Raw genomic sequence first — 22,298 nt, 5'->3', positions numbered from 1 at the left:
TACTTATTTATTCCATAAACTTACTCAAAATCAAACTTACTAAAAATATAAATAAAAAACCGCTTAAAATAAAAACTATAACTCCAGTTACTTCTAACTGTGAACTTAATGATAATATTTTCTTAGTTGATTGAATATGAGCTACATATTTTTAATTTATGTAAGAGATTACGATAGTTCTTATTCACTATGATTATATTTTGAAATTTTTAGTCTAAAAAACATTAACCAAAAAACAGTACAACGACTTGTAGTCTAAACTATTAAGGTATCAGTCTTAAGCTATATCATATATGGCCATATTTATTCTGAAAACTTTCTAATAAAAAAAAACAATAAAATATAAAATTAAATTTAAAAACTTACCGAGAGAAAAGTATAAATACTAAATATTTTGGTTTCATCATATTGAATATAGAACTTAGGAGAAAGTCGTCCCTAGAAAACTAAGGGTACATTCTTCTAAAACAATCTTTTTATATAGCCTAATTTAGATTATTTTCTGTTTTCATGAGTTTTACAATAAATTTCACTTGTTTGATTAAACCTAAACAAACATATTAAAGTTTAACATTTCACTAGAGTATCTGTGTAATATGCTACATTTTATATTGTTATATACAAAATTGTTATATTGATAACGAAGTAATGTTCATAGCATTGTATGACTAAAAGTAAGTTGGCAGTGAAACCCAAATCAATAGAAATTGATTTTTTATAATTCAAATAATTGGAAATATTCTATTTAATCTTGTCATATAAAGGCAATACTATAATTTACTAATTATTAAAAACTTATTATTTTTGAACTATATATATTTGTGTCATATATCATTTAGAATAGGTAGTTCTATTTTCAATATTATATAGTTGTTTATTTTATTAAATACTTACAGCTGGGGGACACACAGGTGATTTTTTCTTCTGAAAGAAAATTAAATCACAGGATTAATCATTATTGCATAGCTATACAAATAAAATATGTTTTGTTTCAACGACTAAACAATAAACCAAAGATTTTTGAAACAACTCACAGTTAATAAGCTCTCTGAAGCCGTAATTAATGCAATATTTCCTCATGAAAGTTTTCTACCGTCACTAAGCTAGAAGAATTATTTTCTCGTCCAAATACTGCATGTTGCAGTTGATCCGAATTGGTTAACAAGACTCTGACACCTGGAAACAAATTACAAAACCCACTTCCTCGAGTTTTTATTCCATTTAAAAAAACCATGATCTTATATATCTTATCATCGAAAATTACAGATTAGATCGAGTGAATGTGGCTTAATGAAGATTTCAGATTGAATGAATTTATATTAATGACTAATTTGTAAAATTTTATATATAAAATAAATATTATATCTAATTTTTCAGAAATCCACTGTTACGGCTTCAAAGAGCACTTGTTTTTAAGTGTTTTATGACTGTCATATCTCTGACTATATGTCGGTCTACTTTATTGTATTATCAATTACTTACTGGTGGACAAACAGTTTTCCGCTTCCTGAAAAAAGAAATATCAACATTAAGAATTACTTCATCTTTAAATAAATAAAATTTATGTCTCTTTACAAATGTATCAAAACCAAAGACTTTTGCTCCTAAAAATTAAAAAAAATTTTGATTTAAAAAGGATTGTTATAAGAATTTACATTTTAACATTGTGAACTATTTCTAGAATAGTGTCCACAAATAACGCGTCCACTAATAATGGTCTCAAGACCACATTGTGGGTTGTGTACCAACCGTATACTACAAAAGACCAATAGATGGGTTATGCCTATACAGGGTGATTCACGAAGATAGGCAGACCTCGTTTCTACATATGAAAATAATCAAAAAAGTATACATAAAACATTGATCCAGAAATTCTCCGTTAGCAAGTTACGTCTAGCGAACGATTTTGCTCGAATATCAGCTCACCATGTAAAACGAGGTTTCCTTGACATTCTGGCAAGGTAGGGGGAATTTAATTGTTTCTCATGGATTTAACTAGAAAAATTTAATCAAACAGGCCCCGGAAATGCACGTTTAGTGGTTTCTGAGAAACCCCGTGTCAAATTAAAAACATGGAGTGAAAAACACAATTTTTCGTCTTTGGGAAACAATAATACTGTTATTGCCCCAAAAAACAGATCCGATTTTAAATCAAAAAAATATAACTGTCCAAATAAAGTACACGGAGAGCGATAGATGTTTGATTACATGAATTTTTATTCTTATAGAAGTGGAACATACGGACCTGAACCTTTCGCTAGCCGTAATTTGCTAAAAAAGCATTTCCGGACTCATGTTTATACACAAATCTATCTATATAAAAATGAATGTTTGTATGTATGTCCTTTATAGAATTAGAAAACTATGTGACCGATCATTATCAAAATTTGTATGTATATGTATTTTTCCACGGAGAAGGTTTTTACATGCAATGCCCCATTGGTGTAACTCGCCACCAGGCGGCGCTGCAAAATATAAAGTTATCAAAGCACCTGCACATTACAAACTGCAATTACAAGAGAGCTACGTATATTAAATAGCCAAAAATTATTTGAAGGTGCTAAGTTTTTATATTTGTCTGTAAAATAAATTTCTGGTTGTACTTTAAGCTTGAGTGTTAGACCACTTTAATGTACGTGTACAATGGCTATAAACATACACTTTTGACAGACTTTCTTGACTTCCTTGGCAACAAGGTAAACTCTACATCAGCGTTTGAAATATAATTCACTTGAACCATAAGTGCTCATATACGGACAAAACTTACGAAAAAGCGTGCGAAGCCGCGGGAAAACAGCTAGTTTTATATAAAACACCTAAACAACTAAAAATGGTTTACATTTACAAAGATTTTTTTATAGCATTTAAGGTTTTAATCGGTATGAAAGCACTCTCTGTAAAGCAGCCACTTCTTAACCCCTTTCCAGTTTTATATTTAACCTGTTCCAGTCACTCTCTATAGCACTCACTTGCGACCTTGCCCCGTTTATGATACCATTGTAGTTGTAGTTGATACTCACCATTAGTCTTGAATGTTACTTACTCGCTATATACGTGTAGACGAGGCTAAGGATCTGCCTTTAATTTGTTTTAGAGAGATCCAAAGTACCATTCCATGATGCTGAGGTTGTAAATGTTCAGTAGCTACTATGCATGGCATGCTATGAATGGAACACACATTATCTATCCTATGCTGGATTATCCAATTCGTTGCAGCATCTACCTTTTCACTCATTATGCTAGATTGGATATAACTACGGACCCTAAAAGTTTTCAGGAATAACTAACTATTGGTCTCCTGTTTAACTAGAAAATTCACTAGAAGATTCCTCTAAGAACCCTATAGTATTTTCCTTCGGAGTGACCCTAATCTAAAAAAGTTACTTAAAATTCCTTCAAAATGACAACAGTTGCATACCAAGACTAAACATTGAAATTGTTAAACAACTGTTCAATGACACACAGTTAGTGCTGATACCTTGTGTAGCTCCAGAGGCTCGAGACAGGACATCCTCTGTGAAGAAGTAATTTGCTTACGGTTTCCTGAAATAGCTTCAAGAGTTTATCTTTACTGACCAGAGGGATAGGAAAAAACCACCCAAGAAGATATGTTATGTGATGAATACCCATTGGTCTATATGTGTTCTTAAACATATATTAGTACGTTGTATTTACTCTACCACTTTACAATCCAATAAGTTATGAAATCCCTTTTAAAAACTGATTACTTCACTTGTACTGTAATCTATCTTACCTCCGCTCCAAACCACCCAGCGCTGGGCTGCATCAGGTTTCTGCCGCGGGGCGCTCTCTCGGCTACAGGTGCCTGCTGCGCCTGTTAAATGGCACTTACCATAATTTTCAAAATTAGCAAGTACTTTATGGAACCCATATAACTGTTCACTTTAACAATACTTTATGTGCAATGATTTACATATATATCGAAATATATTATAATAAAAATTATTAAAATTAAGTCTGTAAAATACTATTTCTTGTTTAATTAAAATCTTATCCACGTTTACTGTATTTTGTATGACACTACTGTGAGCTACTGTTATTTCTCGTATCCTGCATTGCATAACGACAATAATTCATTCATAACTTTTATATTGATTACAATATTATGTTTTTAGCGAAGGAAACATGATTTCCCTGACACATTATTATAAAAGAAGAAGCCGATTTGTCCTTTCAAGCCATATTCTGCCCGTCCTCGTGGGCCACTGGCCTGTGCAAGGATCTTGTCAAACAGAATAAAGGGGAGAGTTGATACAGTGCAAGGGTCACAGATAGGATTCGAACCTTAGACCGTTCGGCCATCGGCACTCCCAATTTACTATCCTTAGTGATACAAAAAAAATCAGTAACACTACGTTTTGAGATCTGCAAACTGTAATCTCTTCTTCAAGTAAATATGTAACCCAACACATAATTCAAACTATGGTTTTTGGGTATGTTTTCTTTATGTGTTAGGTTAGTTATGTACCTTAAGAAAAGATCAGATTGCAGATCTCGAAACGTAGTCTTACTGATTATTTTGTATCACTGAACGATGGAAAATGTCCAGAAAAATCATTTTCCCTTCACAATTCTTCCATCTTCAAAAACCAACTTCAAACAAATAACATTTTTTTATTTTTAACAATAGCATTTTAAAAATAAACGCCTTTTTATTTCTCTGTTCATACAACCACAATGCAACACTCACAGAACTCTGATGAGTGAATTTGTACAATATTTTCATATTTATACATGTATTCATATGTGAATACTGAGTTCATTTCATGCACTGTTTAAATATTAAAAATTTCATACAGTTGTGGTTCAAACATTTTTACTGTCTAATAACCTACCTTATTTACAAGTACGATTATTCTGTTGTGTTATTCAACATGTGTTTTTTTTTAATAAGGGACATAACAGTGTTATAATATTTGAATCGCATATTAGTGTTACACTATAACTAAGCAGCGTATACGAATATGTCAAGTACAGATGTATTTAATATCATTCTGATTCCAGTCCGATTACAAAAAATTGTATATGTATTAAAATGGCAAAATTTTGAGCAGAGAAGTATGTGTTTACTCTTTTATTCTCGTTTAGTTTTTCTAACGAAAAATGGACCTTAAAACACGAGAAGAATATATATTTTCCAATGATTATTAACTGTTTAAATTACAATTCTCGATTCTTTAGTTCACAGGTTATTTTCGCTACATTAGTATTGTTCGTTATTATTATAGATTCCAATGACTATTATGATCGTTCTCGATTTTGGACTGTAGTTTTTCCCTGATTAAACGATTATTCCTCCCATATTCAAACAATTAAACACAGCCTCGTACTACAAGTATTTAAGTCTGTTTAAAACGCACTTTTGAAAACACAATGAAGATAAGTAATAGACATAAATTAAAAAAGACAACATTTCTTTAAGTCCTGTGAGAGTAGGACAAGTTTTGAAACTTTATTGTGGTGCAGTATTTAACTGAACAACCAACCAATGATCTGACTAAATTTATTGTTTTTTTCTGAAAAAAACGGACACTTCAGTGCCTCCTACAATTTATGTCTAATAATTCTTAATCATATTTTCATCAGTTACTTTTCACTTACATAGGTCTAACTGTACTTTAGTTGACACACTGGTATTGTCAGTACTATAAGAAATATTGTATCGTTTGATTGTTACGTTTTAAAAGTAATTATATTTTTTGATGTCGTATAAATGTTACGTTTTGAAGTAATTATATTATTTGATGTCGTCTGATTGTTACGTTTAAAAGTAGTTATATTATTTGATGTCGTCTGATTGTTACGTTTTAAAGTAATTATATTATTTGACTTACGGCTGGTGCGGCAGGTGGTGCTTGCTGAAAATCACAAAATTCCTCAATTATACATTACTATATAACTGAATTGAAAATGAACTAAATATATCGATTGCAAAAATATTATTTTTAACAAGTAACATTGCTTCTGGATTTTAGATCTAACTTGTTTAGATGCACATTATTAATGCTATTAAAAGAAATGGTTTGTTTTATTTTGTAATTTGCCACAAATGGTTAATACAAACTACATAAATTATCTTTAAAACCAAGCAATTAAATGTTACTTCATTGTAAAATAAAAATAAAACTATAGACTATATGATTTTAAAAGGTATCAATTCTACAAGATATATTTGAACTGACTTTTGTAAATAGCTTTTATGTGCTAATTAAAACATCATATCTTCTTGTTTTATGTAATCACTAGAGTACAAACAGGTGACTAGATAAGATAAACATGGTGAAAATGGCAATATATATTTGCACATGTTTCTAATTGTTTTAGTTGTTGTTAATCTTTTTGTCGTTTAGTTTACTCGTTTTTTTTGTTTTGATTTATTATATTTATTTTTATTTAATAAAATTAGTTATTGTTATTATCTTTGTTATTACTGTTAATCGTACAGTACTATGCTATTTAACTCAATTTAGTATAATGTCACAAGTCCACAGCATTAAAATAAATAACTATAAGGTAGACTGAATTATTTAGTAGGCTTAAGCATTGTCTAGCCAACGGTAACGTAATATTATGGCTAGTCATATTTCATATTTTTTATGTATGATATAATATTTTTTAATAATCATGTATGGAAAAATTATTTTCTAACTGCTGTGATTAGTAAAACTAAGTTATTCTTGAATTTTAACCTTGTATATAACAGATACTATTGTTATTTCAATTTATTTTATATTTTGAAATATCATCCGTAAAAATATTTCCTCGGTCAATTATATAACATGCACTGCAAGTTAGCTTCTGTCTTTAAGCCTTTGTATCCATCCAGAAAATGTGCAATGCAATTACAAATGTAGATTAAAAACTTTTCTTAACTTCAGTGTACCCCTTTCTTAACTCACAATTACGAAGTTTAAATTGTGTTTCTTTTCGTTTTCAACAAGTTTATATTTTAATTTCGTATTTGTAACGAATAGAAGTAAGTGTTTGCAATGGCCACTTTACACGCAATGTTGCGATTGCAGAGTTTTACGTTCATGAGCATTATGTTGTTTTTAAATAAGTATTTTAGGTTCCTTATAATTTTATCTTCTCATGTATCCATTTTGTACAGGCTTCTCATGCTAAATACATACGATCTGAAAGAAAAAAGTTGCATTTAAATATGACACTTTAAATGTAATAAAAAATGTACACAGTGGTATTTAACAACTTTTGTTTTTAAATTAATGGCGCCATTTTACTTATATGCTCAATACTTATTGCGGCCACCTTGATTTCAAAGAATGCTCATTTTAAAAATATAATAAATATGCATCCAAACTCTTTAGTTTTTCTGATATTTTTATATGTTACTCAAAAAACTCTCAAACAGTATTTAAATAAATGATTAAACATTCAAATTGAATATAGTTTACAAAAGAAAAAGTATTAAGATTCTCACTGAATGTATCTTTAAAAAGAGACATCTCCTTTAATGTTACGATCAAAGTAGACTATCTTAAAAGTACATTAAGTTAAACATTGTTCTTATAGGGAAATATTCCAGGCCATTAACATGTTCATGAACAATAGAATCGTGCAAGTTGACCGTCTTTTATTTTGTTATTAATATATTAACTTTTAAATATTTGCCTGCATGTTCCGTTAAATCGTAGAGGTTAAACCCTCTTTACTTGATTTAAAACATATAATTAAATACACAGGTGTTAAAACATAAAATTTCAATAAACTTCATATTAATTTGTTTCTATTGTATATAGTTATATTAATGTGTTAGAATTATTGTAGTTAGTAACAAATTAAAATGTTAAAATAAGAATGTCCTACCATTGTTCTACATACTTTTTAATAATAGCATTGTAACTCAACTTTTTATCTTTATATACGAATTCAATCTGTATCACTTAGACCAGAAAACACTGCTCGTCACCTTTTGGATATCACTTTTAGTTTTAGTAATATCCTCCGTTTACTGTTTTAACAACAATTAAACATATTTTTGGATTTAGTGAGGCAACCAGTTTATTTTGATATTTTAAATAAACATGTTACATATTGTTTAGTGCACAAAGTGCATCTTAAATAATTTTAATTTTCAAAGTTTGGGTAAGTCAAATTTGGAATCTAATCCAGTTAATAGCTCGTTATATCGTATTAAAATTTATAACCATAATAACTTTTTTCAACTCACCTCAGCTGGAGGACAAACCGGTGCTGCTCCCTGGAAGTAAAATAAATAAACAGTGCATTAGTCATTATTTTATTACTAAATTAATTAAAGCTATTCCATCAGGTTTTTTATAAAACATCTACTAAGTAGTTTTTCGAGTAAATATTTAAGCTTATTGCTTATTTAAGTAGAATATATTTGTCAAAATCTTGATCCTTACAATAAATGCTAATGCTAAAAAACAAATGACTTCTTGGGGGAAAACTATTTTTGCATTAAAATGTATTTAGATTTAGGAAATAAATGGTTTTACTTTAATTTCCATTAGAGTAGGATATGAAAAGTTTCATTATTTTGAAATTTTGAATTTTTTGCGGTATAATCTATGCTTCTGTAAATATTTCATACACCTTCAAATCGAAAATATAAGTCATATCGTAAATTAATAATTACAAGTAATTTAAAATTATTTCCAATTTCTTTAAGAATTTACAATAAATATAGCATACATATGAAAATCATAATTCAAATTGTTTTAAACCTTTTTCATTTCCTACCCCTGACTTTTTCTTAGAAGGAAAGATTTGTCTGGACTGTTAATATTTAAAGATACCTTTATATGCAAAACGCAAGGTATCTCATAACGGGCTACATATACTTCAGGAACTGATTCAAGTGACAACACAAGAAACAATATAGCGTTATGTTCAAAAAACTCTTTTCACCTGCTTATTTCACTGGTTGTTGCACAGAAAGAGTTGTAGATGGTATTCAAATAACCTGTTACCTAAATTCATAAATAAATGACGATCATACTAACTGACCTGGTCTGTTCTTACCTGCCGTTGTGGGCTGCGAGATCTATCCCTGGCGGCAGCAGGAGACGCCTGCGTTCATAACACATATTAATATTATTTTAATAATTGCTCAACAAAATAAAGTAATCTGAAACTTATATTTCATTTAATATATTATTTTTTATCTATCCGACGGAGGTATGTTCAAAATATAGTATAGTAAATAATTTTTTTATTTATGTATTGAAAATGGAAGACTCACCTTCAATACCATTGGAAATATTCTACTTTAGAATGTACAGGACTTAAAACAAAGGTTGGAAAAAGATTTCTTAAACACACATAGTAACTTGTTTCTATTGGTTGGTAACATGGATGTATTATAAATGTCGTAGTTGTTATTAACAAATGAAAATGTGGTAAAATAAAATATTTCCTATAATTGGTATAAATTTTTTAAGTTCTCTTTAATCCTAGTATTTTTACTCAACTTTCGAAATTTATATAGGTTTTCACTTAGACCAGAAATCGCTGCACCATGTGTATATTACTTTTTTATTTTCAATATAACCACCGTTCGATGTTTTTTACAAAAAAAACTGAAATATCTAACTTCGTCAGACACATGAAATTAAGTTATTTCAGTTTTCTAATAAATATCTTACTTTTTAGTTCCGACTTATGCCTTTCAGGCAACGTGAATTAATTTTGTTATAGCAATCACATTGTAGTCTTTGTTAAAAGCCTATCAAGTATGTAAATTCATAACTAAATATTTTTCCACATAGAAACTTTGATGATTCATCAACCAAAATATTACCGGTTTTTTTTTAGGAAAATATCTATTATTGTAACAAAAATGTTTGTAACTATTATTATAAAGTATTATCAAACTAGTAACCATTAGTATAATATTTTGGTGATCTAAGGGTGTGTATCGGGTTTGAATCTACATTTTACAAGTTATTTTCAATTTTTTTAATCTAGGATAGATTTTTATCCACAAACAAATTTTAATATCTAAAAAATATTTTTTATCAAAATTTAAGTTTGCTATTTTTTTTGCTCCCGGTATTAAATTACCTCACATAGCCTTGTATACTTGTTGCTCAACTACTTAATAATTGTGTGTATTATTTGTATGTTTTTAAGTGTTGTGTAAAACTCATGTGATTCATCAATGAGCAGGTAACATTAGCTGTTATTTACTTTGAATGAAGGATGGTCCTAAGTAAAGCCTTTTCTATTCTCTTTCTGTTTTCATTATACTTGTGCGTTTTTTATGAAATCCCCCCGTTTTCGAGTTATTATACTTTTAAACTTATGTATGGCCACCATATTAAAACCTCATATGGTTGATATCTGTCACTTGTTTTAAAAACATATCCTAATTAGACTGAACATTTTGTCGAATTTGAATATTATTCAGCTTAACGACTTTGTCCTAAATATTTTTTTTCTAAAAATGTTTTCCTAAAAACACAAATAGACTAACGGATGGTGAACGAAGCGAGAAGGACTATACTTTATATGACATTTCTTACTTATATTGACATGACAAATCAAATTGTGAAGTTTGATACGGTACTTTGTGAACACCCTGTATATTCTACATTTAAGAGCTTGTTGCTATATAACTACTGAAATATCTCACCGGGGCTCCAAATCCCCATCCTTCGCTGGCCTGCATCAAATTTCTACCACGAGGGGCTCTCTCGGCTTGCTGGGCCTGGGCTGCTACAGCCGCTGCTTGCGCCTGAAAAAAGTCAGTCGTTCTTATTTTACAGCTTATTAATTAAATAATATAGAATAAAAAATATATAAATATTAACTTTGTTGCTACTGATCTAGTCAATAATCCGTACATCTTGTAGCACGGTCTGAAAATATATATGGGATATTTTTACACTCAGTTTTTTCTTACAAATTAATACTTAGACTTTACCGGTTACTTAATAAACAATTTCAGTATTAAGTACGGTTATCAAAGGAAATGGACAATTTATTAAGTGCGAAAATTAAAATCTTTTAAAATCGAATCAAATCGTATAACAAGTTACGCTCAATACGTACGATAGATTCCCTTTGTAATGGAATAATTATATTTACTGTATTTAAAGGCATATTTAATGTGTACTGGAAGACATGTTGATTTTTATTCATAAAAATCACAAAAACAAAGCTAAACTTCACACGCTTTTGTTTTCTTATTTTTAGTCGTAGGATTACCGAATATTTTAAAGTATAATTAAAAGGTAACTAAAAGCCTTATAGATATTTTTATCAGTTGTTAATAAAACAAACTTAAACTTGTTTACAATATAGAAGAAAACTTATAGAGCATTCTAGTTAATTATATTGCTGAGCTACATACATAATTTAAAAATAAGTGCGTAAAGTTTTTGAAGTCAGCATTGTTTGTATGGGTTAAAACTCAAGTTCGTTTCATTACATCCGGCTCTTAAGGAAAACTGCCATTTAACCATATTCGCTTACATTCAGTATGTTTTCAATACAATAGCAAAAACATAATACTGGCAACATAAAAGAAATATGTTTTCCTGGTCGATATGAAATATTAATTTAATTTTTAAATTGTACACATAGACAAAATTGTACATCGTATTGAATAAAGGTTAAAAAAATAATTTCATACCTGTTGTTGTGCAGCTTTTCGTCGATCAGTTGGCGGACAAGGTTCCTTAAAAAAACAAAAATAGTCAGCATTATTTAAAAACTAGTATTGTGTGGACTAAAATAGTAATGTTGTTTTTAAAAGTCTTCGTGCATAATATTAGAATCGAATTTCTTGTTAATTTTGTTTAGTCAAAGAACCACTGTGTTTAGTAACAATGAATCAATCAATCTCAAGTAATCAATTTTTTTTATTAATTCAATTTTATATCTGACAGAATGACCTACTAGGAGGGGTGCCACTTTACTATCAATTCCAATTCATAGATCAACAATTTCTAATAGGTCGTTTAGTGTTCAGGCCGTGGCATTTCGCCTTTGGAACGCTCTCCCTGATAATATTAGAAGTATTGAGGGTCATACGTGCTTAGGGGCGAGGATCAGGGACTTATTACTGGGGGCTGTGGTGGTGACGGCGGTGGTGCTTGCGGTGTGTGTGTGTGTGAGGTCAGACAGTGTGTTTGAAGCGGTTGAATGTGTTATTGGTCTTTCTATTTTCTCTGTTACATTGTTAGCTTCTTTTCTTTATCTTTATTACGAATTATATTATTAAGTCCATTAGTTATTTTATGTGAATTAAGCAACTTCGTTTGCGCTTTATTATAAAGTACAAGTATGTTAACAGTCTGCATGTTTCTGTATTTAATTATTGTAAAATGTACTGTATATAATACGAGATTGATTGAAAGATAGGGCTTTTCAGGCATAACTCCGCCTCTTTAATAAAGGCATTCCTCATTTCATTTTTTTTTATTTCATTGTACTTTTCATGTTATATTTATAAAAACTTTAAAACCCAATTAACAGTAGATTATTATGATCTATAATATAGTGAAACTGTTGTTATATACATTGGAAAGGAGCAGCAACTTGTAGTTCAGCTGAAAGCTAGTGTGAAATAAAATTGATCGCCCAACTGTCATAATTTATCTAGCTCTATATATTTTATATATAATTCTCTAACCATTTACAATTATAAATTTTACTTAAAACATATATTTAAACGGAATGAAATCTTTGTCAGGCATTCACGTTTTAAAATGCTCTAAAATGAATAAATTATTTATTCTCTTCATTTTAACAGTAAGTTAATAAATGCTATATGACAACCATATTAACAAATTACACTAACATTAATTTTATGCTAATATAATTTTATAAAATCTAAGAGGAAATAGTGTTTGAAAGGCGAAACCTGTTTAGAGATTCCATCACCTAATATATAACATAAATAGAAAGAAGTATTCTTTTGCGGTGTCAGACGGAAAACATGAAAAGTTTCTCCCACTTTGTTAAGCATAACATTATTATTATTTAAGACTAATACAATTCTACATTATTTATACATTTAATTTGTATAAGCTTAGACTCATCCTCTACTTCTATCTATATATGTGTGCACGAACAAAAGTATGAGAGAAATGTTGTTCAATGTTTTGAAAATTTACGTCAATATAATTATTTTAAGATAAACTAAAAATATTGCTTATTACATTACATTATTAATCGATTTAAAATATAATATTTTCAAATACACATTGAAGTAATCCATCGTCATAGAGAATTTAAAAATGATTATCTATAGCATGTAGTATGTTCAGATTTAACCAAGAAATATAACATTGCAACCAATATTCCTACGTGTTTAATATTTTTGTTGTTTGGCGTAAGTTTTTTAAATGATGAAGGAGCTATGTAATTGAATGTGTTCATATAAAAATTTAAATTTAGTTTAATTACTTTAATTCCTACAATTACATCTGTTCTAAATTACACCCAAAATAAAGACAAAAGACTTCGGTCTCAATAACTAATCACGGCTTGGTCTCGTGAATTTAATACGAGTATAAAAACCATGTAATAATTCAACCTACATTTTATTTGGCGCAGTCAAAGAGTTGAATGGTATATATGTATATTGTAGATGATAGGCTATACATCTGTATAATCTCGAGATGGCTGATTAAAGAATATTTCATTAAGCTTCAGATACAAAAGCATATAAGTAGTATACTTTGGCCGTTCCTGGGACAACGCACCCGAGACCGGTTCTGGGACAAACCGTGTGAGACCGAATCTGGGACAGAATTTTGTAGAGAGCGACTAAGAGTGTGAGTACGGGTAGTCAGAACCGCGCCGCGCGAATCACCACGCATGTCATCGCTGTCCCGCCACCGCCACCACGCGTTGTTACTGTAAGTATGCAAGCAATCGGCACGCGCCTCGTCAGCACCGCGCCGCCGCGCGACTGCTGAACCGTCACCGCCAAGCAATTGGCACGCGCCTCGTCATCACCGCGCCGAGCGACTGCTGAACCGTCACCACCACCGCGCCGTGTGAGACACCGCGTGTTGTTTCTATAAGTATACAAACAATCTGTACGCGCCTCGTCACTGTCCAGTCACCGCCGCGCCGCGCGACTGCTGATCCGTCACCACCACCGCGCCGTGTGAGACACCGCGTGTTGTTTCTATAAGTATACAAACAATTTGTACGCGCCTCGTCACTGTCCAGTCACCGCCGCGCCGCGCGAAACACCACACCTTATAAATTACTAGTTTGGTATAATGTAAGTGTATTGTGGATAGTATTAATGAATCAGAAAAGTCGGAAAGAAATCCTGCTTCGAGCTTTAGAGGTTCATAAACCTGTGGTTAAGCGATTCCCTAAGAGAAAAATTGTAACTTTGGGTATTGATGATTTGTGGGCTGCAGACCTTGTTGTAATGATTAGGTTTTCAAAGGAAAATGATGGATTCAGATACATACTTAATGTAATTGATACGTTTTCAAAATATGCGTGGTCAGAACCATTAAAAACTAAAAGCTCACAAGAGGTTACTAAATTGTTTGGTAAAATATTAAGAAGAGCGAAATTGGTTGGTCACAAACCCCCGAACCTTCTTCACACGGATAAAGGACGAGAATTTGTTAATAAGGAATTTAGAGAGTTTTTACACAAAAATCAAATAAAGTTATACCATACTGAAAATGAGGAAAAAAGTGCCATTATAGAGCGTTTCCATAGAACTCTCAATGAAAAAATAAAAGTGCACTTTGAAATTCAAAACTCTTTTAGATGGGTGTCACATTTACAGAAGCTTCTACGTCAATATAACAGTAAATTTCATAGCACTATAAAGATGAGCCCATCAGAAGTGAATTCAAGCAATGAACAAACTTTAAGAAACATGTACGCAAACACTGGACGATGTCTAGTATTCAGACCCAGACTTTCGGTTGGAGACCGTGTAAGAATTACTATAAAGAAAGATGTATTTGGAAATAAATACCGCAGAAATTGGACAAGAGAAATTTTTCGGATTGTGGCTGTCAACAAAACTTACCCTGTTACCTACAAAATCGTAGACCAGTCTGGTGAGGAAATAATAGGATCGTTTTATGAAAAAGAGTTACAAAAAACTATGTTCTAGTTCAGAGTCAAATGTATTAATAATGCTCTCATCCTTCCTTCCACTCATCCCACACACCCACCCTCTTCCTACTCCTCTTCCTATTCTCATCCATCCATACCTCATCCTTTTCCATCGTCAATCGCCCATACAATAAGAGAGTAGCCAGCTCTATAATAATGGTGTTTTCTCCTGCTAGCAAGCAAACAGCATTTCTCAATGCTACGGATGGTCTTCGAAGATCATCAGTCAAGAAATGTTCGAATTGTGGAGAAGAGGTTTCGGCATCTAACCTATCCCGCCACCAAAAAACAAAGAAGTGCATCCATACCTCATCCTTTTCCATCGTCAATCGCCCATACAGTAAGAGAGTAGCCAGCTCTGTAATAATGGCGTTTTTCTCCTGCTAGCAAGCAAACAGCATTTCTCAATGCTACGGATGGTCTTCGAAGATCATCAGTGAAAAAATGTCCGAATTGTGGAGCAGAGGTTACTGCATCTAACCTATCCCGCCACCAAAAAACAAAGAAGTGTATGTCAGCGTCAAATCCACCAACTTATGCTTCTTCCAACGGATTCAATGAAAAACCTCCTTCGATGAAACAAGTATGTTCAAGGTGTGGTGCTGAAGTCAGGAACTCCTCCATGTCCCGCCATAAAAAAAACAAAGAAATGCATGTCTACGTTAGACAGACAAACTCCGGATTTTGATATGTCTATGTTGGAAAACTACGCTGATGCTGTGAGTGACAATCAATTCCAGAACGTGATTGCTGATTTTGATATGTCTATGTTGCCAGAGTCCTATTCAAATCTCAGACCTGAAGAACAAGACGCGATTGCTGATTTTGATTTGTCTATGTTAGACACTCCAGATTTCTATTCCAAAATTAGAGCTATAATTGGTCCATCTACAGCTGACGCTCCAAAGTTTGAACCACCAGTAAAAAAGGATACACCCCGATTCATCGAAAATTATATCAATACTTGGTCCACCACCATTTGAAGTTCCGGATAAGTCAGACTATTCACTGCATATACCATATAGTCCTGTATACCATTAACCACTACATATCCCAGAGAGTCCAACATACAACGTGCTTAGTCCGACCGATGTACGTGCTCAAATAAAACCCCAGAAGAAACCATGTCCAAAATGCAGTAAGGAAATAACGGTTTCCAACATGGCTCGGCACCAAAAAATCTCAGAAATGTGCCAAAAACCAGCATGGTATGACATATAACGAACGTCTGAAAAAGATGGAAATCAAACCAGCTCCTAAAAGTAAAATGTGTTGGATTTGTGAAACACCAATAGAGTCATCCAACTGGAACCGTCACAAACAATCGAAACGTCATATCCGTTTGTCAGCACTTCATGAAGGTCCTCGATACAGGAGTGAAATATTACCCATTACGAGACTGACACCAAGACTGCCGGCACCCACTCCAGACATCAACATGCTGGTAAAGAAATACCCAAAACGACCAAGGGAAGTCAAACAAGTACCGAAGGTCAATACAAACGATATAGCTCTTGAAGCGATGATCCGAAAACCGACTAGACCACAAAAGATTCCTACAGGTGTGAAAAAGATTATTAGTGAGACACCGACTAGTACAATTAATAGTGAGAATTCGATTAGCCCTACCATGGAAGAGAGACAGCTTCTGTCTGAAACAGAATCACCTTCAACACCTCATCTGGTTCCGGTACGTACTCCAGAGGAGTCGCAGACAAATTGATGAAATATCAGAAGTCCAGTCGGCATTCACGGGAAGATTGAAAACGTATGTGATTATGAACAAACGTGGGATCAAAGATCCAAAAATGTTTCTTGAGATATGCAAACCACTCGTTGTTGAAAAACTTCAGGAAGCTGTAAAAGAAAAAAATCTTAAGGTAAACATGGTTTATCATGCTGAATTCAAGAAAATAATAAACGATGTGGAGGTGACTCAAGTCATGAACTTTAAAACGAAAAATGAAATTCTTTACTCGACAACGTCTCTGTCTGACTATTATAACTCAGCAAAACTTAAGATGTTGGTTGAGATGGAGGAGTTTGAGGCAAACGGTTCTCAATGGTCACTAAAAAGTGTGAAAGACTTGGAGATCAGAGTCAACCGATACGTTCCTTTTCATGGATCCAGCTATGTGGTTCTACCAAAACAGATTCAATCCAAAAAGGCTGTTATTAATGTAAAAAACGAAGATCAGAAATTTTTTATGTGGTCTATTCTGGCAGCTTTACATCCAGTTAAGGTTCATCCAGAAAGAATCAGCAATTACGAACCTTTCAAACGAGAGCTGCTTCATGCACTAGCAACTTGCGAATGCCCCATGAAACTTGATGATATAGCAAAGTTTGAAAGACGTAGTGGAATTTCTGTTAATTTCTATGCTTATGATGACAAGTTCGATATATTCCCGCTGAGAATAACTGATAACGAGATGGAAAAACATGTTAATCTACTGTTTATCAGAGAAAAAACAAACACTCACTACTGCTGGATCAAAGATATGTCCCGTTTGGTTAGTTCACAGATCTCACGAAATGGACATAAGATGTGGATATGCAATAGGTGTTTGCAACACTTTACGAGAGAGGATTTACTCATCAAGCATAGAGAAGACTGTAACACACACGATGCTGTGAAATTGGAACTACCAGAGCCAGGAACTGTAATTAGATTTAAAGATTTCAATTGCTCAATGAGAGTGCCCTTTGTGTATTACGCAGACTTTGAATGCTGTCTAGCACCTATTTCAACATATCAACCATGTAAAGTGGATTGTAATGGTAATCACCAGTCGTTCACTATTAAATATCAGAAACATAATGCCATTTCTTTCTGTATGTATGGGGTGTCAGAGGACGGCTTTTCCAAACCACCGATTAAATACTTTGGAGACGATGCTGCACATGTATTTGTAAAATCATTGATTGAGGAGTCGATAAGGATTAATGAACTTTACAAGAGTGAAGCAATAGTCCCCATGCAGTTGATGACAAAAGAGCAACAGGAAATGTTTGAATCTACTACTACGTGGCATATCTGTGGAAATTTTCTTGGTGATGATCGTGTTAGAGACCATAACCATTTGACGGGTTTGTTTAGAGGAGCAGCTCACAACAAGTGTAACATCAATTTCAAAAAAACATAGGTTCATTCCTGTTTTCATTCATAATTTAGCAGGTTACGACACTCACCTATTCATTAAAGAGTTTGGTAAGTTCGAAAATCGCATATCATTGATACCCAACAACGAGGAGCGGTACATTTCCTTTACGGTCAGTGTGGAAGGTGGAATTGAACTACGATTCATCGATTCATTCAAGTTCATGTCACAAAGTATCGATAGGTTGGTAAAGAATCTGACTAGATCTCAATTCAAACACATCTCAACATATTACAATGGTAAGGACCTCAATTTATTGCTACGAAAAGGAGTGTACCCTTACGACTACATGGACAGTATAGAAAAATATAGTGAAACATCACTACCTAGTCAAGAAGAATTTTACAATAGACTGAATAAACAACACATAACAAATGAAGATTACAAACATGCGTGCGATGTATGGACCGCCTTTAACATTCAGAACATGAAAGAATATACAATGCTATATAACGAAACCGATGTCTTGCTGCTTGCAGATGTTATGGAAAACTTCAGGGATGTATGTCTCAATACATACAAATTAGATCCTGCATGGTATTTCACAGCACCTGGGTTGGCTTGGAACGCAATGCTAAAAATTACAAAAGTCGAACTGTCCCTATTGACTGACATCGATATGGTACTCATGGTTGAAAAAGGTATTCGTGGTGGTATTTCACAGTGTTCTCATCGATATGCGAAGGCAAACAATCCCTACATGAAAGACTACGACAAATCGAAACCAAAAAACTACCTCATGTACTTGGATGCAAACAACCTGTATGGGTGGGCAATGTCTGTAAAACTACCATATGCAAACTTTCAGTGGAGCAGTACAGACATCGATGTAATGAAAGTTAGTGACGATTCACCCACAGGCTACATATTAGAAGTTGATTTGGAATATCCTGAAGAACTACACGACGTACACTCTGATCTACCTCTCGCTCCAGAACGTAGAGTCCCACCAGGATCGAAAATGGCAAAGCTTCTGACAACTCTCTACAGCAAAGAAAAGTATGTCGTACACTACAAAAATTTAAAGCTTTATTTGAGTCTGGGTATGAAACTAAAACATGTTCATAGAGTTCTTAGTTTCAGTCAAAGCAATTGGTTGCAACCGTACATTAATCTGAATACCATGGAGCGTACAAAGGCGAAAAATGATTTTGAGAAAGACTTTTTCAAACTTATGAACAACTCAGTTTTTGGAAAAACTATGGAAAATATGAGAAATCGTGTGGACATTCGTTTGGGTACTAAGTCCAAATTAGTGGAAAGATGGGTTAGCAAACCGAACTTTAAGAGTCGAACCATCTTTACAGAAAACCTAGTTGCTGTACATTTTAGTAAGAAAAAACTTTTGTTAAATAAACCTATTTACGTAGGTATGAGTATTCTAGACATATCAAAGACACCGATGTATGATTTCCACTACAATGTAATGAAAGAGAAGTATGGATCTAATATAAAAATGGTGTACACCGATACCGATTCCCTGATATATGACATCAAAACTAAAAACTTCTACGAAGACATGAAACATATTATAATTGGATTATTTGATACAAGTGACTATCCCAACCCCAACCAATATAGGCTCCCCCACGTAAACAAAAAAGTTCTGGGTAAAATGAAAGATGAACTTAATGGTCGAATCATGCGAGAATTTGTAGGACTACGATCCAAGATGTATGCGAGCAATATAGAAGACAACCATTACATAAAGAGGTCTAAGGGCGTGAAAAAAGCTGTAGTTGAAAATGAAATTACCTTTAGCAACTATAAAGACTGTTTGTTTAGTAACATCGAGCACTACAAAACGATGAATACAATTCGGAGTCAAGCACACAATCTCTACAGCGTAGAACACCATAAAGTGGTACTTTCATCAAAGGACGACAAGCGTTTCGTACTCGAAGACAATATCCGAACCCTAGCATGGGGTCATTATAGAATATGCGAAAACTGTTAAATTGTAAATGTATGTAAGAGAACATACTATGGAAATTCAAGTGTATTGCAAAGATAAATTCGAAGACCAATTTTTACCTAGACCGTTACGGTGTCTTATTGTAGGACCGTCTGGGAGTGGTAAAACGAACTTGTTATTGAATTTCATTTACAACAAAGATGGAGTTCCGTTCAAGAATCTATACGTGTTCAGTCGTTCAATAGAACAAACCTGCATATGTAGATCTGCGTGAACAATACAGTAGATTAGAAAAAAACCTTAGAAGACAAATAGCGTTTTTCTATTCGTCCTGTCAAGATCTCATTTCCATCGATGACTGCAAACCAAACTCACTTGTGGTATTTGATGACTGCCTCCTAGAAGAGCAAACTAAAATCAAAGACTATTTCATTAGAGGACGTCATAAAGGGATTTCTTGTGTCTACCTGAGTCAGAGCTATGGTCGAGTTGATATGCAGGTCATACGAAACAATGTTAATCTGTTGTGTCTGTTTACAATGAACAAGTACTATACAAAGAGAGTGTTCCAGGACTTTGTAGGTTCTGACATGACTTTCAACCAATTTGAGGCTCTCTGTTTTGAGTGCTGGAAAACACCTCATGGATTCATATCTATTAATACTACAGCTAAACCACAAAAAAGAAAATACATGTGCAATTTAAAAAGGAAACTAAGTGTTGAATAATACTTCGCTGTACAACGTACCAGTATAAACGAAATTTGACGTTTAAGTATAAACGTAATTTAACGTTCATAAACGTAATTTAACGTTCATAAACGTAATTTGACGTTTAAGTATAAACGTAATTTAACGTTCATAAACGTAATTTGACGTTCATAAACGTAATTTGACGTTCATAAACGTAATTTAACGTTCATAAACGTAATTTGACGTTTAAGTATAAACGTAATTTAACGTTCATAAACGTAATTTAACGTTCATAAACGTAATTTGACGTTTAAGTATAAACGTAATTTAACGTTCATAAACGTAATTTAACGTTCATAAACGTAATTTGACGTTTAAGTATAAACGTAATTTGACGTTCATAAACGTAATTTAACGTTCTCTAAACGTAATTTGACGTTCCAGTGTAAACGTGACTTGAAAGATTTGAAGAATAACGCTGTATCTATTACTATAAGTATACAACATGGCGAATAAACTAGATGCAAAAGAAGCAAGGCGACTTGAAAAAATTCAGACTGTCTTGGCTGCAAAGTTCAAACGTGCTGAACAGGATGAATTAAAAAACTTCTCAAACAAACATACTATATCATCAAATGCTAATGAGACGTCTGCCAATCGTAACATATCAATAACACATGATCGACCGCTCACTGTTTCTAAAGCTAGAAAGTTGGATGAGTTAAACCGGAAATTACAAAGTGAGTTTGCTCAGACCCATTTTAAAGAGTTAGAAGATGTTCGTGAAAATGAGAAAAAGTACGAACCAATCACCAGAGCCATTAGGGAACAACAACATAGAGAATTGGAAACACAAAAGATACGTAGTCAAAACCGTATGAAACAGTTGGTAAGATTTCAACCTCAAGCATCAGATCGTCGAACGTTTGACGATGTAGATTACGATGATGAGCCAGAAGTACAACCTCAAGAGCAATCGATGAAACAGTTGATGGATTCTAAAGTAGTAACACTTGGTTCTCTAGGAGCCCGATACCTTCCAAAATCCAACGACAAACAGTTTGGTATTTGGTACGATGAAAATCTAGAGCAGCCGATGATCGGTTTCCGAACCGATTACATTTGATTATGATGACATTATATTAGTCACCCCTCAAAAGAAATACAAAGGGACTGAGGGTCTTTGGAGATTGTTGACGAAAAACAATATAGTAGAGAAGGATCTGTACACCGATGAAGACTGGAACTCTTACAAGGACATGTTGGTGAGGACAAACTCGCTTTTCCAAAGAAACAATCCCAAAAGTAATCGTCCCAAATCAAGTCAAGGACTAAAGTGGAAACATATGATAAAACCTATTTGGGATGAGTTGGTGAATGGAAAAGTGGCAACAATTGGTTCAGGGTTAAAGG

General features: G+C 32.9%; 1 protein-coding gene across 1 annotated transcript in view; it reads right to left on the bottom strand.

The window, feature by feature from the left end:
* Positions 1 to 22,298, bottom strand: part of LOC124363378 (basic proline-rich protein-like) — a 75,412-nt gene that overhangs the window by 20,920 nt on the left and 32,194 nt on the right. Inside the window, exons 17-23 of the mRNA XM_046818629.1 lie at positions 11,645 to 11,689; positions 10,643 to 10,744; positions 9,016 to 9,078; positions 8,213 to 8,242; positions 5,856 to 5,879; positions 3,755 to 3,835; positions 895 to 924 (exon numbers count right to left, since the gene is read on the bottom strand). Of these exons, the coding sequence (XP_046674585.1) occupies positions 895 to 924; positions 3,755 to 3,835; positions 5,856 to 5,879; positions 8,213 to 8,242; positions 9,016 to 9,078; positions 10,643 to 10,744; positions 11,645 to 11,689 (375 nt within the window). The remainder of the gene's footprint in view (positions 1 to 894; positions 925 to 3,754; positions 3,836 to 5,855; positions 5,880 to 8,212; positions 8,243 to 9,015; positions 9,079 to 10,642; positions 10,745 to 11,644; positions 11,690 to 22,298) is intronic.

The sequence above is a fragment of the Homalodisca vitripennis genome, chromosome 5 (genome assembly GCF_021130785.1).
Source record: "Homalodisca vitripennis isolate AUS2020 chromosome 5, UT_GWSS_2.1, whole genome shotgun sequence".
Lineage (NCBI taxonomy): Eukaryota > Metazoa > Arthropoda > Insecta > Hemiptera > Cicadellidae > Homalodisca > Homalodisca vitripennis.
The sequence above is the reverse complement of the archived record's forward strand: the minus strand, read 5'-3'. Positions and strand labels throughout refer to the sequence as shown.